The sequence below is a fragment of the Tiliqua scincoides genome, chromosome 2 (assembly GCF_035046505.1).
Source record: "Tiliqua scincoides isolate rTilSci1 chromosome 2, rTilSci1.hap2, whole genome shotgun sequence".
In the NCBI taxonomy this organism is placed as follows: domain Eukaryota; kingdom Metazoa; phylum Chordata; class Lepidosauria; order Squamata; family Scincidae; genus Tiliqua; species Tiliqua scincoides.
Genome location: NC_089822.1, coordinates 220,064,180 through 220,090,787, shown reverse-complemented (window position 1 = coordinate 220,090,787; position 26,608 = coordinate 220,064,180). Strand labels below are relative to the sequence as shown.

The 26,608-nt window shown below is 42.0% G+C and overlaps 1 protein-coding gene and 1 long non-coding RNA gene across 3 annotated transcripts in view; one reads left to right on the top strand and one right to left on the bottom strand.

Annotated features, from left to right (window-relative positions):
• DNAH12 (dynein axonemal heavy chain 12) overlaps positions 1–26,608 on the top strand; it is a 122,565-nt gene that overhangs the window by 55,035 nt on the left and 40,922 nt on the right. Inside the window, exons 31-46 of the mRNA XM_066618473.1 lie at positions 614–797; positions 3,183–3,323; positions 4,878–4,961; positions 5,051–5,239; positions 6,166–6,285; positions 7,136–7,324; positions 10,359–10,510; positions 15,014–15,152; positions 16,317–16,483; positions 17,237–17,492; positions 18,731–19,030; positions 19,699–19,877; positions 21,478–21,670; positions 22,327–22,488; positions 24,642–24,836; positions 26,194–26,327. Coding sequence (XP_066474570.1) covers positions 614–797; positions 3,183–3,323; positions 4,878–4,961; positions 5,051–5,239; positions 6,166–6,285; positions 7,136–7,324; positions 10,359–10,510; positions 15,014–15,152; positions 16,317–16,483; positions 17,237–17,492; positions 18,731–19,030; positions 19,699–19,877; positions 21,478–21,670; positions 22,327–22,488; positions 24,642–24,836; positions 26,194–26,327 — 2,784 coding nt within the window. The remainder of the gene's footprint in view (positions 1–613; positions 798–3,182; positions 3,324–4,877; positions 4,962–5,050; positions 5,240–6,165; positions 6,286–7,135; positions 7,325–10,358; positions 10,511–15,013; positions 15,153–16,316; positions 16,484–17,236; positions 17,493–18,730; positions 19,031–19,698; positions 19,878–21,477; positions 21,671–22,326; positions 22,489–24,641; positions 24,837–26,193; positions 26,328–26,608) is intronic.
• LOC136642183 (uncharacterized) overlaps positions 1–26,608 on the bottom strand; it is a 62,232-nt gene that overhangs the window by 31,162 nt on the left and 4,462 nt on the right. For both annotated transcript variants that reach the window (XR_010793972.1, XR_010793973.1), the window contains exons 2-4: positions 18,161–18,258; positions 6,561–6,609; positions 5,084–5,207 (exon numbers count right to left, since the gene is read on the bottom strand). This is a non-coding gene — a long non-coding RNA (uncharacterized lncRNA). The remainder of the gene's footprint in view (positions 1–5,083; positions 5,208–6,560; positions 6,610–18,160; positions 18,259–26,608) is intronic.

The window sequence follows — 26,608 nt, the reverse complement described above, 5'->3', positions numbered from 1 at the left end:
AGCAGCAGCAGCAAAGGAAAGGTCAGCCTTGCTTTGCGCGAGGTCTTTCATAGACCTTGAGCTGTCGTGAGACCGTCATTCATTCATATAAGTTCCATCTCTAATATATTCATTTATGTAAATTTATTCAAATTTTAAATATAAATTTATTCTTTTTTTCGCAGCACAGTGTCAGAGAGATAATGTGACCCTCTTGCCAAAAAGTTTGGACACCCCTGTCCTAGATAGTGGGATTTAGAATATGTAACTGTGGGCTAAATTGTGGCCATGATGTGTGGAGCTCTTTACACACTTTTACTTTTTGTGAGAGAGGAATGTTCCTTGCACCCAGTTGGGTGTCACTATGTGAATACAGAGCATTGTATTTCATAGAAGTGAAAAGGAAAATACTTGTACTAGTTGTTTGTAATTTGTGCCAACAGAGAGCATTTTGTAAATGGTGATAGATGTAAGTTTAGACTCTACTGGTAGCAACTAAATGTATATGTGCATCCTTAATCTCTACATGTCCAGAATGCCATGTGCTTCCTTAGTTTCTACATGTCCAGAATTTTCTTGCTCTTGTGATTAATACGTGGTTCACGTTCATTCATGTTAACTTTTTATGTATCAGTTTTATGCTTGTAGGGGAGCCTTTTGCTGGGAAGACCAAAGTTCTTCATGTGTTGGCAGATACACTTTCCCTTATGAATCAACGTGGGTATGGGGAAGAAGAAAAAGTAGTATATAGGACTGTGAATCCAAAGGCTATTACTATGGGTCAACTTTTTGGACGATTTGATCCAGTATCTCATGAGGTGATGTATTTAATATACATTAGCTTGCACAAAATGTGCCTTCCAGTTATGACTCTTATCAGCCACTTGATGTGTTTGTGCAGCTCCATTTTAGAAATCAGGAGAAGCACCTCACCAACATCTTGTTCATTAAGACTTCAAGGAGGTCAATTGGAAGAAGATTGAGATGCAAAGAAACTTTGCAACCATCTGGTTAATATGCCTAGTGCCAGGGACCACTGTGCTTGATCCAGATTTCTTCTCTATGAGCCACTCTGTTTTGGTCTGTGAGGGTATGATTCGAAGTGCTCCACTCTGCTGAAAAGAAGTTAGTTCTTTATCTAAGCAATGGCGTAGCTAAGGAGGTGCAGGGAGTAGCAGTTGCACCGGGCATCAAACTTTCGGCGGGCAACAAGCTGAGCTTGACACTAGTGGCCAAAATTATGAAAATCTTGGTATGTATGAATAATACCATCATGTTATATATCACTGGAAAGGTACCGTAGATACTCACGTATAGTACGTGAAATTTTTGCCAAGTAATCAAGCTCCAATTATCACTTCGCCTTATCTCCGGGTCAATCAGAGGGCAGAGCCTTTCAACTCTGAACAGTTTCCTTTCTCAACTGAGCTGTTGAGAACTTATCCCAACTTAGTTGCTATAGTTACTTTCCAGGGACATTCCAGCCAAAGTTAACCTTTTATTCTCCTTCCTTCTGCTGTAGCCTGGTTCTGCTTTGCAAATGTTTGCAAAGCAGGTCTGTTTTTTGAAACACCAGGATGGGACCCTCCTTCCCAGGCTACAGTTCAGTGCACCATTACTTAAAATAACACCCATGGAAAGCAGTGGGTCTACTTCTGAGTAAAAAGGTTGCAAATATCTCATCTCTCTGCTGTGAATTGAATTGCACACTCTCAGTTATGTGTTATGGGTTGTATGTTGTATGTAGAGTTTCTGGGTTAACACACCAGACACCTTAAAGGTGTCTTTGATACATGGTTCTCCTCATGTCCACCTTAAAGGTGGATTGGATTCATGGATCTCCTGCAGTGGTTCCCAACCTTTTCCACTGGCAGCCCATTTCCATAAATTGCACCCTTCATATTAGCAAAACTTTATTGCTAATTTTTTATTTATTTCCTTAATTAAATTTGATTTTATCATGGGGGGGCACAAAATCTTCTTTGACCCTGGGTAGCAGATAGATGCCTTAGCTATGCCACTGACTAGGGGGAGCAGCAGAGCAGGTGGGTGGTGAGCTACTGGGGGGAGGAGGTGGGTTCCTCCCAATTTTCACTTTTTAAGAAACCTGGGCGTGATGTCACTTCCGGTTGTGACATCACTTCTGGGGCAACATTTTGAGCTTGGCACTGGGCTTTATGATCATTAGCTACGCCACTGGATCTAAGAAAAGATATACTACCTTTTCCTGTATTGCACTTGCCCTTGTGTCTCCTTGAACGTTGACACTGCTTATTAATAGCATTGTTGCCCCTGCCAAATGCAACACTTGCTTACTTCATCGACAATGCTTAGAAAGCTCAGAGAGCCAGGAAGCTCACTTGTTATCTCAAACAACTGAAAGTCTCTCATGCGTCTATTCTATCGGTGTCCTGGAGCTAAATGTTTCTTAAACAGAACTTGGCAAACCCATTATTCTAGCTCTGGCATGTTTTGCCTATTCTATGACATCTGCATTTGGAAAGGACCTTGTTGCTCAGGAACAAGCCTATAAGAATTTCTAGGTACCAGATACTGTGAAATGAGACAAAAAATCATAGTGATTTTCAGGCAGACTAGTATAATTTCTGCAACTTTAGCATGAGGAGAGCAGGTACAGTGGGGCCCCCCACCTTATCCATGGGTTTGGCACCTGTGGATTTGACTCAATATGGGTGCTGATCCCATGTCTGGAATGCCTCAAAGGGCTGCCCAGATGCAACCAGAAGTATCTTCCAGACTTGTCCAGGAGGCATTCTGAGGTGCAGGAGGCTACGCTCAGGAAAGCACTTCCTGATTTTGTTGAAAACCAGAAATGCCTTCTGGAGGCCGTCTGTTGCCTGGGGAGTCTGAACAAGGCCTCCCTGCTCCTCAGAACACCTCCCAGATACGACCAGAAGACACTTCCAGTCTTGCCCAGGAGGTCTTTGAGGCCCTTGATTCAATTATCCATGGAAATTGATATCTGTAGGGGGTCTAGGAAGGTCAGGAAAACTTGGTGCTTCTGTAGGATAGGTGCAGTTTTGGGTGTGCGCGCATAATTTAGATTTTATTTTTTCTTACGTGTTTACTTGTTTACATGTTTACATTTACTGGAACAAATGATAATATTTAAATGAAGAGCAGAAATAGGTCCATTTGATTGATTACTTTAAATTTTAAAATTTCTTTTTCCCGTGTTGCAGTGGACAGATGGCATAGTTGCCAACACTTTTCGAGAATTTGCTTTAACTGAGACACCTGATCGCAAATGGGTTGTTTTTGATGGTCCTATTGATACCCTTTGGATAGAGAGCATGAACACTGTGTTGGATGACAACAAAAAGGTAATGTCTAAAACTAAGGGTATAGTCCAAAAGCACCCTTGGACCGATAAAAGTTCCTTGCGCCGGTCCAGGAGGGTCGCAAATGTGCTGTAAGGCACGTTTGTGCCTCCTCGAGAGGAAGTCGAGTGCCTCCAGTGCTGGAGGCTGGTGAGTAAAACAAAAACAATCCAATCCTCAGAAGCAAAGCAATCCTGGGGATCATGTTGCTGCCATAGCCCCTCCCCCACATACACTTACAGTGCTCCCAACTACCTTGTAGGAATTTGGGAAGTATTGGTTTAAATATTTCTGTTGATGCATGACACAAGTGTGAAAACTCAACTGCATGGCCAGATTGTGAGCTCCACACACACCATAAAGACTCTAAGTTTGGTTCTTCCTCTTTTTTATTAAGTGATGATAAAAAGAAATTGTAGGCTATGATAAAGTGCTAAGTATCTCCCCCTGCGCCTCCTATCAATGTAAGTGAACTTGGTGTCAGTTGAGCTGCATATGACCTGAAGGTGGTTGTTAATAAATTGTGTCACCAGCATGTTTCCAAATTTATTTAGCAAGGACAGGAATTATTTTTTGATTGAACTTACTACAAATGTAATAGGAGAGCTTGGGAGTTCATAAATGAGACTACATTATGCCTTTACTTGTCCAGATTTTCCAATAAAATGTTGTCATCCCTAATTCATATTGGGGTTGAACCAACAAGGCAACTTCTAGTACAGGGATGCCCAATCCCTGGCCCAGGGGCCACTGTTCGACCTCTCATCTGAGCTGTGGGACGAGGACTCCCTCCACTACTTGCTGTTTGTTTGTTTGTTTGTTTGTTTGTTTGTTTGTTTGTTTGTTTGTTTGTTTGTTTGTTTGTTTGTACAGGTATTTATATACCGCCTTTCTTTAGTTGTCAGATTTCTCCTCAGACTTTAATCCAAGGCAGTTTACATAGGCAGGCTGTTCTAAACCCCTGTAGGGATTTTTACAATTGAATAGTTCTAGTCTTTCATAGAACTCCTCATTCTAGCTGGATTCCTTCCAGATCTGGCCTGTCTCTGGCCCTTCTTCTCCCACTCTCCACTTGATGGCAACTCCTCTCTGCCACCTAGGGTCAGCTCATCAGTATATCAGCGTGTCGTCAGTTCTCGGGTACTTCCGGTTGTTTCGAACTGGCAGCCTCAGATCTTCAGGCATACAAGGCAGCAGCTCTACCAACTGAGCCAGACCTCCTGCCCTGCTGTTTCATGTCTGTGATGCAGCAGTGGCAGCGAAGGAAAGGCTAGCCTTGCTTTGTGCAAGGCCTTTTATAGACCTTGAACTATTCCAAGACCTTCATTCATTCATATATTCCATCTCTAATATATTCATTTATGTAAATTTATTCAAATTTTAAATTGTAAATTATTTCTTCCCCGGCCCCCGACAGTGTCAGAGAGATGATGTGGCCCTCCTGCCAAAATGTTTGGACACCCCTGTTCTAGTACATAAGAGATACAGCAAATGTGTGTTTTTCTAGGATTTGCATTTCTCACACATTTTATTTTAAATTGGGCCATTTTTTTCTAGCTCTGTTTGATGAGCGGGGAGATCATTCAGATGTCACCTCCGATGAGCCTTATTTTTGAAGCAATGGACTTGTCTCAGGCTTCGGTAGGTTATCACCTAGTTTGAATAGTCAACTGAAATTGAAGTTAGAGCTCTAATGAGATTTTAAGAATACATTTATTATCCTGCTGCAGCCAGCTACAGTCAGTCGTTGTGGTATGATTTACCTGGAGCCTTTACAGCTGGGCTGGCAGCCACTAGTAACTTCTTGGTTGAGCACACTGCCTGAACCCCTGGACCAAAAGGAGTATCAGGAACTTCTTCAAGATCTTTTCAACTGGTTAATACCACCTGCATTACGAGTTCGTAAAAAAAAATGCAAGGTAATCTGGGGTATGTTGTTTTCAAGAAAATAGTTACTTCAACAGCTACATTGCAAGGACTGTGTGAACAACAGCTATCAGATGCCACAATATTTGTTGTGTTCCCAGCATATTTACAAATGCATTGTGATATGCAGATGCCTGATCTCATCTGATCTCGGAAGCTAAGCAGGGTCAGGCCTGGTTAGTACTTGGATGGGAGACCGCTTGGGAATACCGGGTGCTGTAGGCTTATACCATAGTCTTTCGAGACTGAACGTTGCCAACCATCCATAATCTTTATGGAGTGTACACTGTAATTAAAAAATAAAAACTGTATAGACTTTTAAGACAGAAGATTGTTTGTTAGAATGGTCTGTAATTAAGGGGAAAATCGACTTCTCTGAGACAAATTGAAACAAAAAGTAGTTTTCTGTCTTAAATAAATGCTTGAACATTGTAGCTAGATCAGCATTTCTCAACATTTGTCCCCCGCCATACCACTTTGTATGTTCCACCAATTGGAAGTAACACCAGAAGTAACTGGAAATGACATCATCGCCGGTTACTTCCAGGTAGGTAGGTCAGTTGTGACATAAAGCAGTAAGAGGTTCAGAGTGGACGGAAGGGCTCCCTTTTGAGATCGTGAAAAGCACGCTTTGGAGCTCTGCCTACTAAAAAAAAGTCTCCTTCCACTGTTTGTTGTATTGTGTTGCTGGTCTCACTGCCGGGCAGTAGGTGTCCAGAGGTCTTGTGCATACCACCAGACACCACTTCAGTTACCTCTGGTGGTACATGTACCACTGGTTGAGAAACACTGATCTAGATTAATATTTATGGCTACCATCCCTTTGAATTCTTATGGGTAAAATGTTGGTGTATTAATGTAAAAGCTGTTGTCCACTATGCACACATATATACTGTCTTTTATTCTTTCTCTCCTACAGGAGCTGGTACCAACCAGCAATAGTAATAATGTGGTATCTCTTACTCGGCTCTTCGAAATGTTGCTTTGTGAAACTGTGGTCAAGGATCCCAACAATAAAAACATCCACAAATGGATTATGGTTGGTTGGATGTTGGATATATGTAGTCAAAGTTATTTAATTCATTATACTTCTTTGGACACATTCAACTGATGGAGCTAATTTTTTCATAATGTTCAGAAATTGGGGCATAATGCAGATTATTTTAAATATTAAAACTTAAAACATCATTGTTTCTGTATGGAAACACTTTAAATACTTTAAAATTAAATGCCATTAGCGCATAATTACCATAGATACTTGCTGATAAGGTAAGGAATTTCTTCCAATAAATCAAGCGTAAATCACCTTCTCACCTTGTCTGTGAGGTCACTCAGGGGTCAGGGCTGTTTCAGGCACATTGCTCTGCAGAAATAATGACAGTGCAGTCATTCTCCATGATGACCAGTCTTCAAGACAGCTGCAGCCAAAGTTAATCTTTTATTCTCTTCCTGAGAAAAAAGTCAGCCAGGGCTCAAGATTTCTGTTTAATGATTTTTCTGGTATGTTGTTTACACTTACTCTGATAGTGTTTTACAAAAAGGTTGTGAAGACCAGGATTTTAAAAGTTAATGAATAAAAATGTATCTTATGATCTTTTACTATATTTTAAAAAAAATTAGAGACTACAGTTCTTAGGTAACAATTATTGGTAGGTTATTTTTCAGGATCTGGCCTCTGGTAAAATCAGACAAAATTAGTCAGACACCCCCCTAAGTTTAACCCCTGACTTATCTGAAGGTCACAGAAAATTTCATTATTTTTAGCTCAAAACCTGCCCTTGTCTTATCTGTGAGGTAGACTTATAGGCGAGTAGATGAAATGATTGTGTGTTGATGCACGTACCTTGATAACAAATTAAATATTTATTTATTTATTTATTTATTTATAGGCTTCTTTTGCTTTCTGCCTGGTTTGGTCGGTTGGTGGAACTTGTGATAGTGATGGTCGGGCTGTGTTTGATACCTTTCTGAGGGATATTCTAGCAGGAAAAATAGAACAACATCCTGTTCCAGCATCTGTGGGCAAATGGGACTGTCCATTTGAAGAGAGAGGCTTAGTATATGACTACATGTTGGAGGTGAGGCATCAACAACCGCATTAATGCATACTTGAAACTAATATCTTTTTAGTAAGTAGTTTTATATAAGCAACTGTTGAAAGCCAGTGGCAAGCAGCACAAGTGGAACATGGGCATATGTGATCCTAAATTATAGATCTATGTATACAAGTGTCCCCTGTATCTGTGGATCTGGATATCCGCACCCCCGGTATCCATTACCCTTTCTTAACTGTTTTGCGAAGCACTCCAGCCTCATCTTGGGAGCCTCCAGGGGTCTCTTCTAGGTCGTGCCAGAACAATGACCCACTTTACTGGCCTCTGTGGGCCTCGGAATGTCCCACAGAAGTGTCTGGAAGCGACTTTTGGGTTACGAACGCAACTTCCGGTTTGACTAGAAGTCACTTCTGGTCACCTGTGTGGATCATTCTGATAAATGCAGAGGCCAGTAGAGTGGGTCTCCAGCCTGGTGTGACTCAGAAGAGGCTGCTGGAAGATCCCAAGAAGAGACTTAAATGCTTCTCAAAACAGTAAGTTTGGGTTCCCTTTTATCCACAGTTTCTGGTATCCGCGGTATCCAGGGGATGCCTGTGTTTACATACATGGAACATATATCGCTCCTTTGAATCAGACCATTGGTCCATCTTGACCCTTGGTTCCAAATTTGTGCCTTGTGATGCCCTGGGACATTGCAAGTCACTTCCCAGGGTATCGTGGGAGGCCCACTGCCCAGCAGCAAGACTGTGACATGAGCTTAAAATTAGTGGCTGGAGGCTCAGCACAGCTGATAGACCATGGAAAACCATGCACTTGAAAAACCTGCCAGCCTGCTCTGGCCTGCTTATCGTTGATTTTAGAATTTCTTCTGTTTGCCGAACCTGGAAGCAAGTGGCTGGTGATGTCATTGCATGACACAAAACGCATCACTGCCATTCTCTTCTGGGATCAAGCACTGAGGAAGGGTATCACCGATCGGGGAAGTTTAGGAAGCGCTGATCTCCAGATCATTATTGTGGCTTGCTGCAGCTCACCTAATGCTCAAGGAGGTGTCTTTCTCCATTCTGTTTCTGAGCTCCATTTCATTAGAGATAAAAGGTTTTGACCCTGGGATCTTCTGCATGCAAATCCTGTGGTTTAAACTCTTCAAAAGTTTTGAATTGATATGGTTCTGCATCAGTCAAATATGGTTTGTACATTTGGCAATTTTGCATGATACCTGCTTGCCTCTAGTGTCTGCATTCTTCACAGTTACAAGAGAGCATCTGGATTTGATCAAGAGATCCATCCATTGATCTTAAACTTCTACTGAGTTAAATTATACCACTTCAGTTAAAGAAAAGTTCTCAAGAAGGTTTACATAGCAGAAAGAATGTGCCAAAGGAGCTTACAATCTAAAAAGAAATTCAAGGGAGACATCAGCAAATGGTCACTGGAGGGAAATTGTGCTGGGACGATTAGAGATAGTTACTCTCCTCTTACTAAATATTGTATGAGAGAGAGAGCACTTTGCTAAGGAGTTTATGTTCCCTGGCAGAGGAAGGGCATTCTTAACTGACTGAGAAAGCTCCTTATGCCAGTTTCCACTGGATTTTCAGGTGGTCCCTGATCCAGGTACTGACAAGATCCAAATGTGCCTAGCTACCTTCATCAAGGTTGTCACAGGATGTGGTGACGGCATCTGGCCTGGATGCCTTTAAAAGGGGATTGGACAAGTTTCTGGAGGAAAAATCCATTACGGGGTACAAGCCATGATGTGTATGTGCAACCTCCTGATTTTAGAAATGGGCTATGTGAGAATGCCAGATGCAAGGGAGGGCACCAGGATGCAGGTCTCCTGTTATCTGGTGTGCTCCCTGGGGCATTTGGTGTGTGGCTGTGAGATACAGGAAGCTGGACTAGATGGGCCTATGGCCCGATCCAGTGGGGCTGTTCTTATGTTCTTATGCTGCTTTATGTTCCTTTAGACCAGGGGTCCCCAAACCCTGGCCCTGGGGCCACTTGTGGCCCTTGAGGCCTATCAGTGCGGCCCTCAGGGAGCCCCCAGTCTCCAATGAGCCTCTGGCCCTCTGGAGATTTGTTGGAGCCCACACTGGCCCGACGCAACTGCTCTCAGCGTGAGGGCGACTGTTTGACCTCTTGCGTGAGCTGTGGGATGAGAACTCCCTCCAATGCTTGTTGTTTCACGTCTGTGATGCAGTAGCGGCAGCAAAGGATAGGCCAGCCTTGCTTTGTGCAAGGCCTTTTATTGGCCTTGAACTACTGCCAGACCTTCATTCATTCATATAAGTTCATCTTTAATATATTCATTTATGTAAACTTATGTAAATTTATTCAAATTTTAAATGTAAATTGATTTTTTCCCCCCAGCCTCCAACACAGTGTCAGAGAAATGATGTGGCCCTCCTGCCAAAAACTTTGGACACCCCTGCTTTAGACTAACACTTCCCCCTAACAACTTACAGCCCAACCTTACTCCAGCTTCCACCAGTAGAACGGGCACACATGGGGTTGCAATTCTGCCATAAAACACATTGCGACCACGTGGAGACCAGTGCCATCAATGGAGCGGTCATTTCGTCACCATTGTCCCACTGGTGGGCAGCCCAGTTAGGATTGGGCTGTCAGTTCTGTACTTTCAAAATCCTACATGATGAAAGTTAATAGCTTACTAAAGTAACTTTGTTTTTGAATGTACTACTGAGTGGATGCACTAATATTATTAAACGTATTAGTAAATATATGACAATGTTTTACACATCTATCTCATTTTAAAATACAGTAGAACCTCTTTAAGTTGACCACCCAAGGGACTGGAGGAATTGGTCAACATAGGGAGGTAGTCAACATATGGGGGAAAGGCTATAGAAAATTAGGTCAACTTAAGGAGGTGGTAATTATAGAGAGGTGGTCAACTTTGGAGGTTCTACTGAAGTTGCTTTGAAGTTCAATCAAATGTTCAAGCTAACTGCTAAAAGCATCAAATTCTAATGAAATAATTTTGAATTTCTTCTATTAGCATCATACTACAAAACTTGGTTTTTGTATTTCTTCTTAGCTTAAAGGCAAAAGCCGATGGGTGCATTGGAATGAAAACATTAAAAGCATCAATTATCATGATAAAAATGTTAAGGTTCAGGACATTATAGTCCCAACAATGGACACAGTCAGATACAACTATTTGATGGACATGTGCATCAAACATGGAAAGTAAGAATTGTTTCCTTTAAAAATGAGAATCATCAGTGTTCCTGATGATCAGTGTTCCTATATAAGAGGAGTCTCCAAACCCCAGCCGAGGGCCAGATGCAGCCCGTGGCCAGCCTTTATCTGGCCTGCAATCAGCCTCTGGTCCCCTGAGAGCTTCTGGCTGACTCAACCAAACTGGAGCAGCTTCCCTCTAAAGGTCTAAAAACATCACTGCCTGGTTTTCCCAAAAAACCAGAAATAACTTTTGTGTCCCCTGAAGGCCTTGGAAGGCTTTCTGATGGGTTGGGGAGGCCTTCCCGGCCCTCAGAACACACTCTGGGGGTTTCCTGTGATGTGGTATTTGAGGTATTTACTCCTGTATATCTAAGTAAGCTGCTAAGTAAGTAAGCTGCTAAGAGGTGGGGGAATGAGGGTCCATTTGAGTGTGTGTTTAATTTTATGATGTGTGTGTTGGTGCTTGGAAAAATCCTGGAAATGTGAGCCCATTCATTCATTTATTCATTAATCTAAGTTCCATCTCTGATGTATTTATTTAAATTTTATATTTAATAATTTTTTTCTGGCCCTCAACCCCATGCCAGATATTTGATGTGGCCCTCTGGACGAAAAGTTTGGAGACCCCTCCTATACAGGTTTTGTTCAAAGCCTACAGAAACTGGAAAATAATGTCAGTTGAATCAACATGCAATTATTCACTACTGTTACACAACTTCAAGAAATAGTCTTTTTTATTTTTAACGTTCTCTTAGATAACTTCATTAGAGGACATTTTCTTGTGAGCCATTTGGATTAATTTCATCTTTTTAAAATAATTAATTCTATAATTTTCTGATTACATACTATTATCTTGGTTTATTACATTAAGAATATTATAATTTTGATGTTGAATTGTCTAAATTTTTAGGGTTCTCAGTTACCTTGATTTAACTGATTTAGGGCGTAATGCTAACCCCTTATGTCACTGCTTTCCAGCACTGGCATAGTGGTGCCAATGGGACATGTGCTGCATCCTGCTGGAAAGCACTGACATAAGGGGTTAGGATTGTGCCCTTAACTGATATAGGATGCAATCCTGGGAGTGTTGCAAACGTGCTGTAAAGCACATTTGTGCTTCCTCGGGAGGAAGCCAGGCTGGCGCTCCGAGAAGTGGTGGCCTGCGGAGACTGACAGAAGCCTCCGTGCCAGCTTCCCCCCAGCTCCAGATGAGCTGACGCAAGGACGAAAGGTAGGCATGGGGGGGGCGGGGAGGAGGAGGGAGGGAGGTGTTCCTGGGCAGGGGGATGGAGGACGATGGGTGGCCCTGGGGGAAGGCAGGCGGGGAGCAGGAGGGGGACCCGGGAAACTATAGGCCGGTCGGCCTGACATCTATACTGGGTAAGATGGTGGAATGCCTCATCAAAGACAGAATCTCAAAACGCATAGATGAACAGGCCTTGCTGAGGGAGAATCAGCATGGCTTCTGTAAGGGTAAGTCTTGCCTCACAAACTTTTTAGAATTCTTTGAAAAGGTCAACAGGCATGTGGATGCGGGAGAACCCGTGGACATTATATATCTGGACTTTCAGAAGGTGTTCGACATGGTCCCTCACCAAAGGCTACTGAAAAAACTCCACATTCAGGGAATTAGAGAGTAGGTCCCCTCCTGGATTGAGACCTGGCTGAAGACCATGAAACAGAGAGTGGGTGTCAGTGGGCAATTTTCACAATGGAGAGAAGTGAAAAGCAGTGTGCCCCAAGGATCTGTCTAGGGACCGGTGGTTTTCAGCCTCTTCATAAATGACCTGGAGACGGGTGAGCAGTGAGGTGGCAAAGTTTGCAGACGTCACCAAACTTTTCCGAGCAGTGAAGACCAGACATGATTGTGAGGAGCTCCAGAAGGATCTCTCCAATCTGGCAGAATGGGCAGCAAAATGGCAGGTGCATTTCAATGTAAGTAAGTGTAAAGTCAAGCACATTGGGGCAAAAAATCAAAACTTCACATATAGGCTAATGGTTTCTGAGCTGTTTGTGACAGATCAGGAGAGAGATCTTGGGGTGGTGGTGGACAGGTCGATGAAAGTGTCGACCTAATGTGCGGCGGCAGTAAAGAAGGCCAATTCTATGCCTGGGATCATTAGAAAAGGTATTGAGAAAAAAACGGTTAATATTATAATGCTATTGTACGAATCGATGGTAAGCCACACCTGGAGTATTGTGTCCAGTTCTGGTTGCCACATCTCAAAAAGGACATAGTGGAAATGGAAGAGGTGCAAAAGAGAGCGACTAAAATGATTACTGGGCTGGGGCACCTTCCCTATGAGGAAAGGCTACGGCTTTGGGTCTCTTCAGCCTAGAAAAGAGATGCCTGAGGGGGGACATGATTGAGACATACAAAATTATGCATGGGAAGGATAAAGTGAATTGAGATATGCCCTTTACACTCTCACATAACACCAGAACCAGGGGACATCCACTAAAATTGAGTGTTGGGAGAGTTAGGACAGACAAAAGAAAATATTTCTTTACTCAGCGTGTGATCAGTCTGTGGAACTCGTTGCCGCAGGATGTGATGACGGCATCTGGCCTGGATGCCTTTAAAAGTGGATTGGACAAGTTTCTGGAGGAAAAATCCATTATGGGTTACAAGCCATGATGTGTATGTGCAACCTCCTGATTTTAGAAATGGGCTATGTGAGAATGCTGGCAAGGGAGGGCACCAGCATGCAAGTCTCTTGTTATCTGGTGTGCTCCCTGGGGCATTTGGTGGGCCGCTGTGAGATACAGGAAGCTGGACTAAATGGGCCTATGGCCTGATCCAGTGGGCCTATGGCCTGATCCTCAGGAGGTGGTACAAGTCTGAGGAGACCCATAGGCTCCAGCAGCCCTTACCCAGGGGTAAGGGGGAAAGTTTCCCCTTGCATCTGGCTAAGCTGCTTCCAGCCACAATCCTGTGCTGGATACAGCGCAAGCCTCCTGGCTTGCCTGTTCCAGTGCCAGTTAGGATTGCACCCTTAGTCTCAATTAATTGATTTGACTGATTTAAGTCTCATTGCAAATCCCAACTATATTTTTTAGCATGCATTCCCCAGTCCAAAGCCATGGCTTTCAGTTGGGGTGTGTTGGCAAAGCAGTTTTTGCCAGGTAGCCTCAAGGCAACCCACAAAATAAAGGACTCATAAAAACCCAACACAGTAAGAGGAGCAAGGAACAGTAAGTTAAAAATACGAATCAGCAACTGAAACCCAGGTGAAAGACTGCAAGTGAAGAGCCAAAAGTAAAATATTCTCCAATACCATTCAGACAATTAAAGATACAAGAGAATAAGACAATTTTGCCTATCGCATCAAAGGTAGAAACGAATGTGCCAGATGAACATATCTGCAAAGTAAATAAAAACCTAGTTTAAGCCATCAGAAGCATTAAATCTGCCTTATGTATATGTGTGGCAAAGCTGGTGTAGTATAGTGGCTAAGGCTGCAGTTCTGTGCACACTTTTCTTGGAGTAAGTCCCATGGAATGCAACGGAACTTACTTCCGAGTAGACATGCATATGATTGCGCTGTAAGAGACAGCCCAATCCTATCCACACTTTCCTGGAAGTAAGCCTCATGACACGAATGGGACTTGCTTCTGAGTAGACATGCATAGGATTGGACTGTGAGGTTGCAATCCAGAGTGCCCCTTCTGCCAGCACAAGTCTGTTGCGCTCACCAAAGAGTGTCGCGAAAGTACTGTAAAGCACTTTTGTGCCAGTTATGGGGGAGATAGGACAGCGCGTGGACATGCACCAGCCTCCGGAGCCCGGTAAGTTTGCTTCAGCCTAGCTCGGCCAGCACAGGGACTAGGGGTGTGTGGGGAGAACAAGGAAGAGGTGGACAGGAGGCATTTCAGGGTGAGGGGACGGTGAGGAGTGGGTAGGAAGTGGTAGGCGTGACTTGGATCCTAACCTTGTTCCCAGGCAGCTCCAGGCTGTTCAGATTTGCCTCACCAATTTCAGTGGCACAGATCCGAGTAACCCCATTGGGGCTGCTGTGGCTCTCCCCAGGGTAAGGGTAAAAGTTTCCCCTTGCCTCAAACTGAGCCTCAGACAGCCTGAAACGTGTGCTGAATACAGCACAGGCCTGCCAGTCTGCCTGTTCCAGCGCAAGTTAGGAGTGCTCTGTGAGCTGTCTATCAAAACTTCCCTGCTTTTAATCTTAACTTCTCCCATGAATTCACTTGCTAAGCCACCCCTGCTTAGCCTCAGCTTTCTTACTGCGATGTGGGCTGAATAATACTTTGTGACTTTACAGGGTTATTGTAAGGTATTTATCAAGATAATGCATGTGAAGTGTTTTGCAATAGTTTGAAAATGGCTATTAAGGTTTATTATTATAAAAGTTGTATATAATGGTAACTACAGTATAACAATATATTTATAAATTACTGTAAACAAATGTTACAAACTGTCAGTTTTTATTTGTTTCTGGTTTCCAAAAGTTCTGCCTTGAGAGTCTAATGAAAGGATATTAATTTTTTTCCAAGACCACTGCTTTTTGTGGGGCCAACAGGTACTGGGAAATCTGTATATGTGAAGGACAAACTGATGCACAATATAGAAAAGGACCTCTACTTCCCATTCTTCGTTAATTTTTCAGCTCGAACCAGTGCCAATCAGACCCAGGTTTGTAAGAGCAATTATTCTGAATATTTTGTTATATAAGCATTTAATTTATTATATTCTTAGTTGGAATCCACTTGCTCTGGTCCTGACCATAGAACTAAATTCGTATGTGATGTGTGTGTCATCACTTGACTCACGTCACATATGAATTTAGTACCATACAGCCATGCCTCTTGACATTTTACTAAAAAGACTAACAAGCAGAACACAATTTTATATTTGTTCAGAATGTTTCTAGAAACTTCTGCTACTGGCTTGGAAGGGAAGTCTCTTTAACTGTGTTGCATTATCGTTGTCACCTATGATCAACTGTTGACTTACCAACAAAGCTTTTGCAACCCATTATTTCTTAAGTACCAGATGGCATTAGGGTTTTTTTTCTTTTTTTTTCACCACCTCCATTTTGTGTGATGTATCCTAGAACACACTGCAAACTTAGGATGTCTTCACACCATGTCTAGGTTTATAACTCCATCTAGGACTGCACTTTTTCAGGGGGGGGGGTCTCACTGTCAGGGTATTGCATCCCCCTTCCTTTCAGTGGTAAATTGAACTGGCAGGCAGTCTACTTTTACAATCAGCGGCTTCACTGGGTGCAGCAGCACCAAAACAACTAATGCCACTGAGGCCACTGCAGGTCTGCTTGGGGGAAGGGGAGTTTCATCCCCATCTCCTGGAGAAAGCCCCAAGCCCTGCAGTGGGGCTTCTCAAGTCTGCACTGGCTATTTTACCTGCAGAAAAACTCCATGTTGGGTCTTCTGTCCCAACATGGAGTTCAGGTTGCCACTTCATTCATTTCTCTTTGGAGGCTCAGCCAGGGTGCTGCTCCCCACTTCTACACCACTTGTAAAAGCTTATATAATTATTTGTACTACAGCATCCCCCAAATATGTAACAGCAGACATGTTTGCATTCATTTATTTCACTCATATTTCAGCCTTTACTCCCATCTTTTGTTTGCGTGTGAGTCTGCAAGACAGTTTGAATCTGCATATCATAAATTAAATTAAAATAAATTTCAAGCATAGCCAGTCAGTCTAAATGATAAATAAGTTTAGCTTCAAATACAAAAAAATTGAATGCATCTTTAATACAAAAAAAAATGGTATGTTGTTTTCTATGACCTACTTTTAATCAATATGAAAATATTCTTTTATATTTTAGAATATTATCATGGCCAGGCTGGACAAAAGACGAAAAGGTATATTCGGCCCACCTATGGGGAAAAAATGTATCATCTTTGTAGATGATATGAACATGCCTGCATTGGAACAATATGGAGCTCAACCTCCTATTGAACTTCTAAGACAGTTTTTTGACCATGGAATTTGGTAATTATTATTAAGACTATTTATGCCTACTTTTCAACAAAAGTAGTTTAACTAGCAAAATAAATCAGACTTAAAGTACTTATGTTAAAAAAATACGCGTAGATCACTGAATCTTGACAGATACATTTAGTTCTGAATTTACATCCTTAAAGCTAATTTCTTTCTATGTGCATTTAAAAAAAGAAGCATTGGTTTTTCAGTTAACTTTTTAAGCAGCACTTTATTAAAGCAGAATGTGTGAATATTGAAAATAAAAGTAGTCATCTCTTCAGGATCAGATCAAGAGTACTGTAGTTACTGGCCCAAGCTGAAATGATGCTCAAAGTGGTGCTCAAATTCTGCTTGTCCTTTTTATATTTTTTGGTGCATACATAGTGCATGCTTCTCCCTTCCCATTACTGCTTTCATTTTCTCTGCCTATGGCATCTGGCTATTAAGGGTGGATCTTGGGAGTTTCAAGATCCTCCACACCTGGCTGCTGAAGAGGTGGGTGGAGGCGGTGATTCTCTTCCTGATCACTGCCAAACAATTAGAAACAGGATTGCAGTGGGCACCTCTACCTTCTCCTCCTCCAATTCGCATTCTTCAGGATGGAGCAACCAGTCGTGGCAGGTTGGGGAAAGTGGTAGAGGGTATGGGGTGCCCCCAACAGTTCATAATCTCTCCCAGCCCATTCCTGAGTTGGTATTTTCCTAAGTACAGAAATTATGTTATATTTTACTTGCCTGAATATGACACATATTTGTTTTGTAGGTATGACCTAAAAGACACAAATAAAATTACTCTAGTGGATGTGCAACTAATGGCTGCCATGGGTCCACCAGGTGGTGGAAGAAATCCAATCACACCTCGTTTTGTGAGACACTTCAACATTTGCACCATTAATTCCTTTAGTGACGAAACAATGGTCCGGATTTTCTCTACTGTTGTGGCTTTCTATCTCAGAGTAAATGAATTTATTCCTGAGTATTTTACAGTGGGAAACCAAATTGTCAGTGGCACTATGGAGGTAAGATGCAAATATCTATGTGGCATTTGTAAATAGTGTGACATGCACAGACAGAGATCACAGGTGACTTCCAAAATGGTTCAAAATGTCTCCAAAACCTATTTCCACCGGGAAATAGGTTTTTGCTACTCCTGATTAATCAAATCCTGCTCCAATCAAGGAATAACTGAGGACAATCTTTGTACGTTTTTTCTTCACATCACTATTTCTAATACTTTGCTACATTCTTTTCTTTGTTTCTGTTGCAATACAATCTACAAATTCTTCATAATTCTTGCCTATGTTATACAGCTGCTGAGGCTCCTATGTTTGTCTTTCTGACATTACAGCAAACAAGCCAGTGTTGCCACCATAAAGGGCTGGCAGCCTTGGATGTGCGCCATTAACCTATGGAGTCTCCACTTGAACAGATACATTGACGAAGGCAGTGTTCTGGGGAATGATCAAGGAATGGATTGGGATTGGCCAGGGCATGTCAAGGACAGACTGGGGGGTGGATATCAGTGGTGGCAGCAGTGGAGCTGCTATCCTGTGCCCCCAGACGACTTGCCACACTCCCTCAGAGCCACTCAGATTTACACCAGCCAAAGAGATGCTGCAGATCTGAGTAGGCCCACTGGGGACAAGGCAGCAGCAGAATATGCAAGTAAAAACTTTTTTTTACTTACCTCTTCATCACTGTCTTATCCTTGGCCAACCCAGAAAATGTAGCAGAGGCTGTACCAGTGCCTTTGTGTGCTCTGGGCCTTCCCAGAATATGACTGAGCTGTTAAGAGCATCAAAGGAGTGCATCAGTATAGGAGATATTTCAAGAAACAGATTCTTTTATTCAGCATTCTGTGATGGTTCCTGATTGTTATAGCTAGGGGTGTGTGGGAAAGTGAAATGACTCTGCAGTTTCTCATCATTATTTTTTTCAAGGGATTTTTTTCAACTTTTTCATGTTATGAGTATATTCTACAACTCCCCAAAACTTCTCTGTGCCCTTAGGGCACAATCCTAAACCTTTTTCCAGCACCGACATAAGGGCAATGCAGCTCCGCAGTAAGGAACAAACATCCCTTGACTGAGGAAGCCTCCTTGAGTGCCACCCCATTGCAGGATGCAGAACATGTCCCATTGGCATGGCTATACCAGTGCTGGAAAGTGGGTTAGGATTTGGGCCTAAGTGTGCAAAGTGCTTTTAAATCTTTATCTAAATGCTTTTGTGTTGCTTATTTGTCTTTTCAATGCTCAAGGTATACAAGAAGGCTATGGAAAACCTGTTGCCAACACCAGCCAAGTCTCACTATACGTTCAATCTGCGTGACTTTTCACGAGTTATCCTAGGCTGTTTACTCATTAAGAAGGAGTGTGTTATAAACAAGCATACAATGATTCGTCTTTTTGTGCATGAAGTATTTCGCGTATTTTATGACCGCCTCGTTGATGACAGTGACAGAACTTGGCTGTTCAAATTAATGAAAGACATTGTGAAAGAGCATTTTAAAGAAGCATTTGATTCAGTATTTTCACATCTGAGACAAGGAAATGCACCTGTAAGTATTTGTGCTAGTCATCATAAAATGGCCTCACTTTCTTATTCACCTACATTTGTGCCTGTTCCCTGATGACTAACATCCCAATCCTAATGGGCTGCCCCACACACACCAGCAGATCAATTGAGACCACCAGAGCAGGTATGCTGTGCAAGGGGCAGAACAGGGCAAGAAGGAGGGCAATCAGGCCCAGAAGGGGTGGCAGGATCAGCCATATGTTTACTGGAAGCAGAACAAAATATTCATTGTTCCGTGTGGCAAAAAGCTAACTTCGGGGATTTGGGAAATTATAGATCTCCTTACTTGTTGTGGCTACATATGCATACTATCCTTTGTGTGTGCATGAGGAAAAAAAACTAAGGAAAAATGAGGGACATAATTGCATTCCCCTAAAATAATTTCTGAGAGATGGAAACCAGATGGTTTCTATCCAGAGTTGCCCATGCAGACAGAACTTACACCAAGTGCTAATTTCCTCCTCCAGTGTGCCACATTTTATGCCATTCTAATGGTTCACCCATTCTCAGGAATAACTTTTCATGCATCACAAGGGGCTTTGCTGGGGAGAAGGGAACAGGAATGCTCCATCACATGAGTGACATTCCACTTGCAGAACTCTGCATCCAAGCAGTAGATTAAACTAATATATAATTTATTTCTGACAATAGGTGACTGAAGAAGATATGAGAAACCTGCTGTTTGGAGACTACTTGAGTCCTGATCTTGAAGGAGATGAAAGGCTTTATTTTGAAGTTGCAAGTTTACAAGTGTTCAATGATGTTGTGGAATTGTGTTTGGATGAATATAACCAAACTCACAAAAGAAGAATGAATCTAGTCATTTTTAGGTGCAAAAACATCTTTAAATTATTTTTTAAAATTTACTACACTTGTATGCTGCCTATCCACAGACTCTCTAAGGCCGCAATTCTGTACACACTTACCAAGTAGTAAGCCCCACAGAACATTGTAGGACTTTTGAATAAGCATTTAGAGATTGAATAAGCAGAAAGCAGTTTACAATTAAAAAAATTAAACCAAAAAATGTAATACAAAATTATATAACAGTACTAGACTAGAACCTGCTGTTCTTTCTGACAAGACCTAAGAATAGCCTAGGAATGGACAGAGTGGATAGAGAGACGCTCTTTTCCCTCTCACATAACACCAGAACCAGGGGACATCCATGTAAGTTGAGTGTTGGGAGAGTTAGGACAGGCAGAAGAAAATATTCTTTACCCAGCGTGTAATTAGTGTGTGGAACTCTTCACCACAGGAAGTAGTGATGGCATTTTGCCTGGATGCCTTTAAGAGGGGATTGAACAAATTTCTGGAGGAAAAGTTCATTATGGGTTACAAGTCATAGTAGGTATGTGCAAGCTCTTAGTTTTAGGCAGGCTGCTTCTGATTGCCAGATGCAGGGGAGGGCACCGGGACACAGGTTGTGTCTGTTGTCTTGTGTGCTCTCTGGGGCATTTGGTGGGCCACTGTGAGATACAGGAATCTGGACCTGATGGGCCTTTGGCCTGATCCAGCGGGGCTCTTCTTATGTTCTTAGAAGAACTGACCACTTACATTGGAGTGGGGCACTCTCTTTTCATACAAAACTCTATTTGGATGTATCATTTCTCTTGTCAGTTCTACATCCATTGCTGCATAGAGGATTCACCCCATATCCAAGGGGGATGCATTCATGGCCCCATTGTGAATACGGAGCATATGTGTGGGAAACTTATCTCCATGCCCCTCACACCCATTATCTTAGTTTATATTGTTAATAGTTGCGTGAAGAAATTGTGTACCTGCTTTAACCAGACGCTATAAGCAGAGAGCTTATAGCAAGGCAGGCAGGCTTGCAGCTAGAGAGGGACAACTCGGTGAATGTGCTTTCTGTTTCCAGCTAATATTTGCTAAGTCATTCCCACTGGTTGCAGGCACCTGCCTGTATTTGTCTTCTGCAATATTTCAACTGTGGATACTTCAGAATGCATTCATAGCTATTTCAAAATGCATGCAAGATAGAAGGAAATACTTTGCCTAATTTGGGGGGGGGGTGTATCTTCCTCTTTCAGTAGCTGAGCTAGAAATTCCTTCTGCCTGCATTTATTCTTTTTGTTGATTAATCTAGAGCCACCTTTGTGTTTCTTTCATTCCTAAAGATCATATTAGGTATTCAAAGATGGCAACAGCAAATAACAAGTTGAGGTAATATTTACTACCAGTTTCTTTGTTCAGGTTTACTTTCCTATTAACGTTAGTTTGGAAATGGAAAATGTAATGGAGTTGACAAACATGTTCAAGAAGGCACTGGGCATGATATTAGGAACTATTTTGTGGCTGTGATGTAATGAAACCCACAAAAGGAAATACCTACAGACACTAAGTGCATGTCTTTCATTTTAATTGTGATATTTATATTTCTAAGACAAATTTATATTTCTATGATAGGTATGTGCTGGAACATTTGTCTCGCATATGTCGTGTCCTGAAGCAGTCAGGAGGTAATGCCTTACTTGTTGGAATGGGAGGAAGTGGGCGCCAATCTTTGACTCGTTTGGCTACATCAATGGCAAAAATGAACATTTTTCAGCCAGAAATCTCTAAGAGCTATGGACTGAATGAGTGGAGAGAAGATGTGAAGGTAAAAAAATGGCATAGGTTGGTTTTAGGTTAACCCTTTAACCTGTACATTTACTCAGCACTGAAGTCAGTTGCTTAAGGAGTGAAAAGGGTATATTCTGTACACACACATGTACCTAGAACTTTTAGCAGTTATCCAAGCGTGGTCTGCTGGATGGCAAAAGGCAATAGCCCAGTGTTCTTGTACTTTACCAGACAAGGAGGACACTTTTTAAATACAAGGAAATAGAATAAGGAAAGCCTTATTAAAATATCAAAGAGAGAAAGCAAACATCTGTGATGAACAGAATCCACTCCTTAATTAGAAGCCCCATGTGTATGTACCATGGAACTGATTTGCCTTACCGGAATATCATGCAGAACAGTTAAAAACACACTAAACAGACCCGCAGTAGATTCCTTGAAATGCATTTGGCAAAGGGGAGAGGAAGATAGGCAAATACCTTGAGGAAGCCATTTTCACAATAAGGAATCTGTTTTAACAAAAGTCTGGTTACCTGCAAACTCAAATGTAGGTAGGATCCTCAAGCAATTACAATGTCACAACTAGCACTGCAGGCAAGCATGTAGGCACCTGTTTAGTAATCAGTGTACAAAAGTCTAACATTAAAATATTTCAGTGTAATTAATTTGTTTGTTTGTTTGTTTTGCTTTTAGAGCCTTTTCAGAAGTGCAGGCGTGAAGGGCTTGAAAACTGTGTTTCTAATCACAGATACTCAGATTAAAGATGAAGCATTTTTGGAAGATGTTGACAGTGTGCTCAACACTGGAGAAGTCCCAAACCTTTTTGCAGCTGATGAAAAACAAGAAGTTATGGAGGTATCTTTATAAAAAGTTCATGTTTCTCAAAAACATCATGTTACAATTTAAATGTGAAATGGACGTGATAATTCTGCACCTTTGGGATCTAGGTGGTGCTAGATTATTTGATATGCCAGACTGTGTAGTTCCTTGGCAAGCAAGCAGTGAAAGGCAAAGGGTGGTCTTTTAGACTATCTGTCTGGAATCTCCATGCTGTCTTCCAAGACTGCTAGGCAGTGCTTACAGCAGCGTTTCCAAAATGTTTTTTACCTCAGTTCCAAGCACAGTTTTTCTCTCAGTCTGATGACTTGTAGAGTTGGTACATGTTATTATTGTTGTTAATGATGATGATGCTCCATAGTGCTTGGTTATGACATTGTTGTGGAGCACCGAGAGGAAAGCTACATGACTCACAGCTTACAGGAAACACTGCTTCCTGCAACCCTCATTTGGGTCATGACCCCTGGTTTGAGAACCACTGGCTTCTCTGAACCACTAGCTTACAGGCTCCTCTGAGCCTGTTGTGCAGTCATGGGGCTTTAATGGATCTTATCCGTGAGCATGGGCTGTTCCTTTGCCGCTTCAAGCTTGGCTAGGTGAGGAGCAATAGAGACCTGGAGGGGCCTGTGCTGGACCAAGGTGCCATCAATGTTGCTTGAGTGACCAAAGGAACACAGAATGACTGCCAAGCCCTGGATATTGTGATGCCAGATTATCAGGCATGCCAAACAATTTGATGCTGGACTATTGGAGTTTTACTATACCCACAATAAATAACTAAAGCACGATCAAGCCAGAGTTAAGCACTATTAATTTGTATTGATTTCAGCAGGAATGTTAAGCATGTACTTAAATAGCTAACCTGCCATTTAAAACAATGGGATATTAAGTTGGATGTCACTTTATTTGGATCATGGCTCTATTAACTAAAGTATTAAAAAATGAAGTAAATTGCAAGATTTGCTTTGCAGCACATTCATGAAACCCAGAAGTCAGCACAGGTCCTTTGAGCTGGCCTAAGTGCCAGCTAGGATTGCGCTCAGTCTCCTTTAATCAGGAGCTGTGCAGAAGAGTCCCCATTCGAGAAATGCACAGCAGTAGGCTGAGTGGCTGTTGATTAGCTTATACTTTCTACCTCAAACTTTTCATTCGTTTTAAAGGGGTTAAGTTAGTGTATCTCTTTACCTATTATACTAATCGTGGTCATTAGGTAGGAGGAGGTCTCTGGGTTGCTCTGTGTGTGCGTGTGTGTGTGCGTGTGTCTGTGTGTTCATAATGAGAAGGAGGCTGCAATCCAACAGGATGTACTTTTGAGCAGAAATGCATAGGATTGCACTGTAAGTATTTGGTTTTGTCTGTAAATCTTTTTCTTTGTCTAATATGAGTAGTTCCGTGGTTCCCAAACTGGTGGGTCACAACCCACCAACCAGGGAAGCACTTATCCCTGCCCTTTTAAGGGGCGGAGAGGGGGAGAAGCCAGCCAGGATTGTGCTGCTGCTGGGGACGGGAGGTGGGTTTTTTACTTACCTCCAATCTCTGGAGTCCTGGGGGGATCTGGGGAACCCTCCGAAGAGCTCCCCAAGACTATGTAAGTGTAAAAAAAAAAGGAACTTCTGGGGTTTGTCGCAAAACTGGAAATGCCCCTTTTTCTTTTATTTTTCCTTTTTTTACACTTACAGAGGCTTGGGGAACCCTGCAGAGGGCTCCCCAGACTCCCCAAAACTTTGGCGCTGGCTAGAGCTAAGTAAAAAAAAAACCCCTCCAGTTCCTGGCAGCAGCATGATCTTGAGGATTGTGTCGCTGCCATAGCCCCTCCCCCACACACACTTACGGTGCTCGCCACTTTCATGTAGGAGTTTGGGAAGCATTGGAGTAGTTGGTTAACGTTTAATTCAATCTTGTTATTAGGCTGCGATTTAAAAAGTAACCACTAAGGAGGAAGATTTCCTGTTCTTATGTTCAGAATGAGGTTATTACATCTGATGAGAGGACCATTCACATATTAAGTAGGGTAGTCAGGTTTTTCTTAGCTATTAAATTTGAAGAATGTTTGACATGTAAAACTTAACTAGAAATATTTCAGTGTTGTCATTCTGTAAACATTTCTTAGCTCATTTTCTAGTATCATAGTGCAGAATTTGTATAATTTAATAGGATCAATTATCTTCTAGGGTGTTCGTGCAGCAGCCCAGGCAGGCAGTAAACATGAAGAGCTTGGTCCTTTGGCCTTATTTGCTTTCTTTGTGAACCGCTGCAAAGACAATCTCCATGTTGTGGTAGCTTTCAGTCCAATTGGAGATGCTTTTCGCAACCGATTGAGACAGTTCCCATCTCTCATTAACTGTTGTACTATTGACTGGTTCCAGGTATGTATGGCTACTTATACAGATGGCTCAGAATATAGTCTATTGCCTCAATATATTATTTCCCTATAAAATATTTCTTTACCTCTTGTATATTTCTGCTTGTATATGCTACTTTTTCTCTCAGGCAGCAAGACTTACCTCCTCTTATACTTCTGAAGGTAATCCAGGTGATTTTCATATACAGGTCAGCCCTCATTTTCCATGTTCGTTACCCGTGGATTTGAATACAACCTGTAGCTATCTAAACCCGATCACAGTTGTGTTCTAGTTGGGTTACTAGAGGCCCTTCTGAGAGCTGTGCTCTGATTGGGTCTGGAGGCCCTTCTGAGGGCCTAAAAGCATGACCACTTTTCATCGAAAAACTGGAAGTCATACTTTTCAGCCTTTTGGAGGCCTTACAAGACCTTCTGATGGTTGGGAAGGCCTTGTAAGGCCTCCAGAAGGCTGAAAAGCATGATTTCCTGTTTTTTGCTGAAAATTGGAAGTCATCTTTTTCGGCCCTCAGAAGGGCTTCCAGACCCAATCAGAGCACAGCTCCAGTCAGGTTCAGAGGCTTGGGGCCCCCTGAAATCTGTGGATTCCGATATCCGCAGATTTCTGTATTTGCAGGGGTTCCGTAAACAGAACCCTGAGGGTAATGAGAGCGGTCCTGTATATGTATCTCTTTTACCACAGTGTAACAATGGATTTTTTCTGTTTTTTTCCTCAATTCTCTCAACCTTGGTACCTCAAAGCACACACTGGTTTGTCACTGGAGAAACCTGAACACACATACATGCCATATGAGCTTTTAATTGTGTATACTATCTTGCTCCATGCAATTCAATCTAGAATTTCAGTATGTTTACAGCTTGAGATATAATAATTTTTCCCCTCTTGATTTCCGAATGCTATGTGGATTTGCAAGAAGGTGTAGTAAGCCAGCCGATCCAGTATCACAGAATGGCTAAGTTGTGGGATGTGTGTGTTTGACATTGCTAGCTAACAAAAACACTGACATGTCTAGGTACATGGGTACAATGATGCAAATTCACATATACAGTACACAGAACATCTAAAAGTAAATAGAAGTAGTGAAAAGACAGAAAAGACTGACCTGAAAGAGGCACAAGGTGAGAATCAGGCTTCACCAGTTGATGTAACACTTATAAAGGTACATAATTTTGTGAGAGAAATTGAGGAAGTAGAGTGCAAATGTTGACAGTTCATGGTGGGGGGGATGTGAACCATGCCTTTTTCCTTGCAAAACTACTAGTAGCAGATTGCATGAAGAATAGCCAGTGAGGAAAGATCCCCAAACTCTGCTGTGCTTCAGAATGAGAGACCACAAGTAAAGTTCATGTTCTTATGTTTTCAGCCATGGCCTGAAGATGCTCTTGAACGTGTGGCTATTAAGTTCTTGGAAAGGCTTCAGCTCACAGAAAATGAGCGTCATGAAGTTGTTCCTATCTGCAAACACTTCCATACTTCTGTGCTATCGCTTTCTGAAAGGTTATCTTTTTATGTTGATAAAGCAGTCTAATAAAAATATGGGAGAATCACTAGAAGGGAAGAGCATTAGTGACCATAAATAAGATGAAAAAAATTCTTCTACCAAAAGCTTAAGTTTGAGAGAGGAAAAAATGGAGAATATTTTCAGTAATAACACTGGAGTATCTCATTCTGCTTTGAATTATCTCATTCATATAGATAGGACTTACCTGGAGTAAATATTCTGTGAATAGTAACCTCATTATAGTTTGAACAAGAAACAACATGGGCAATGTGAACAT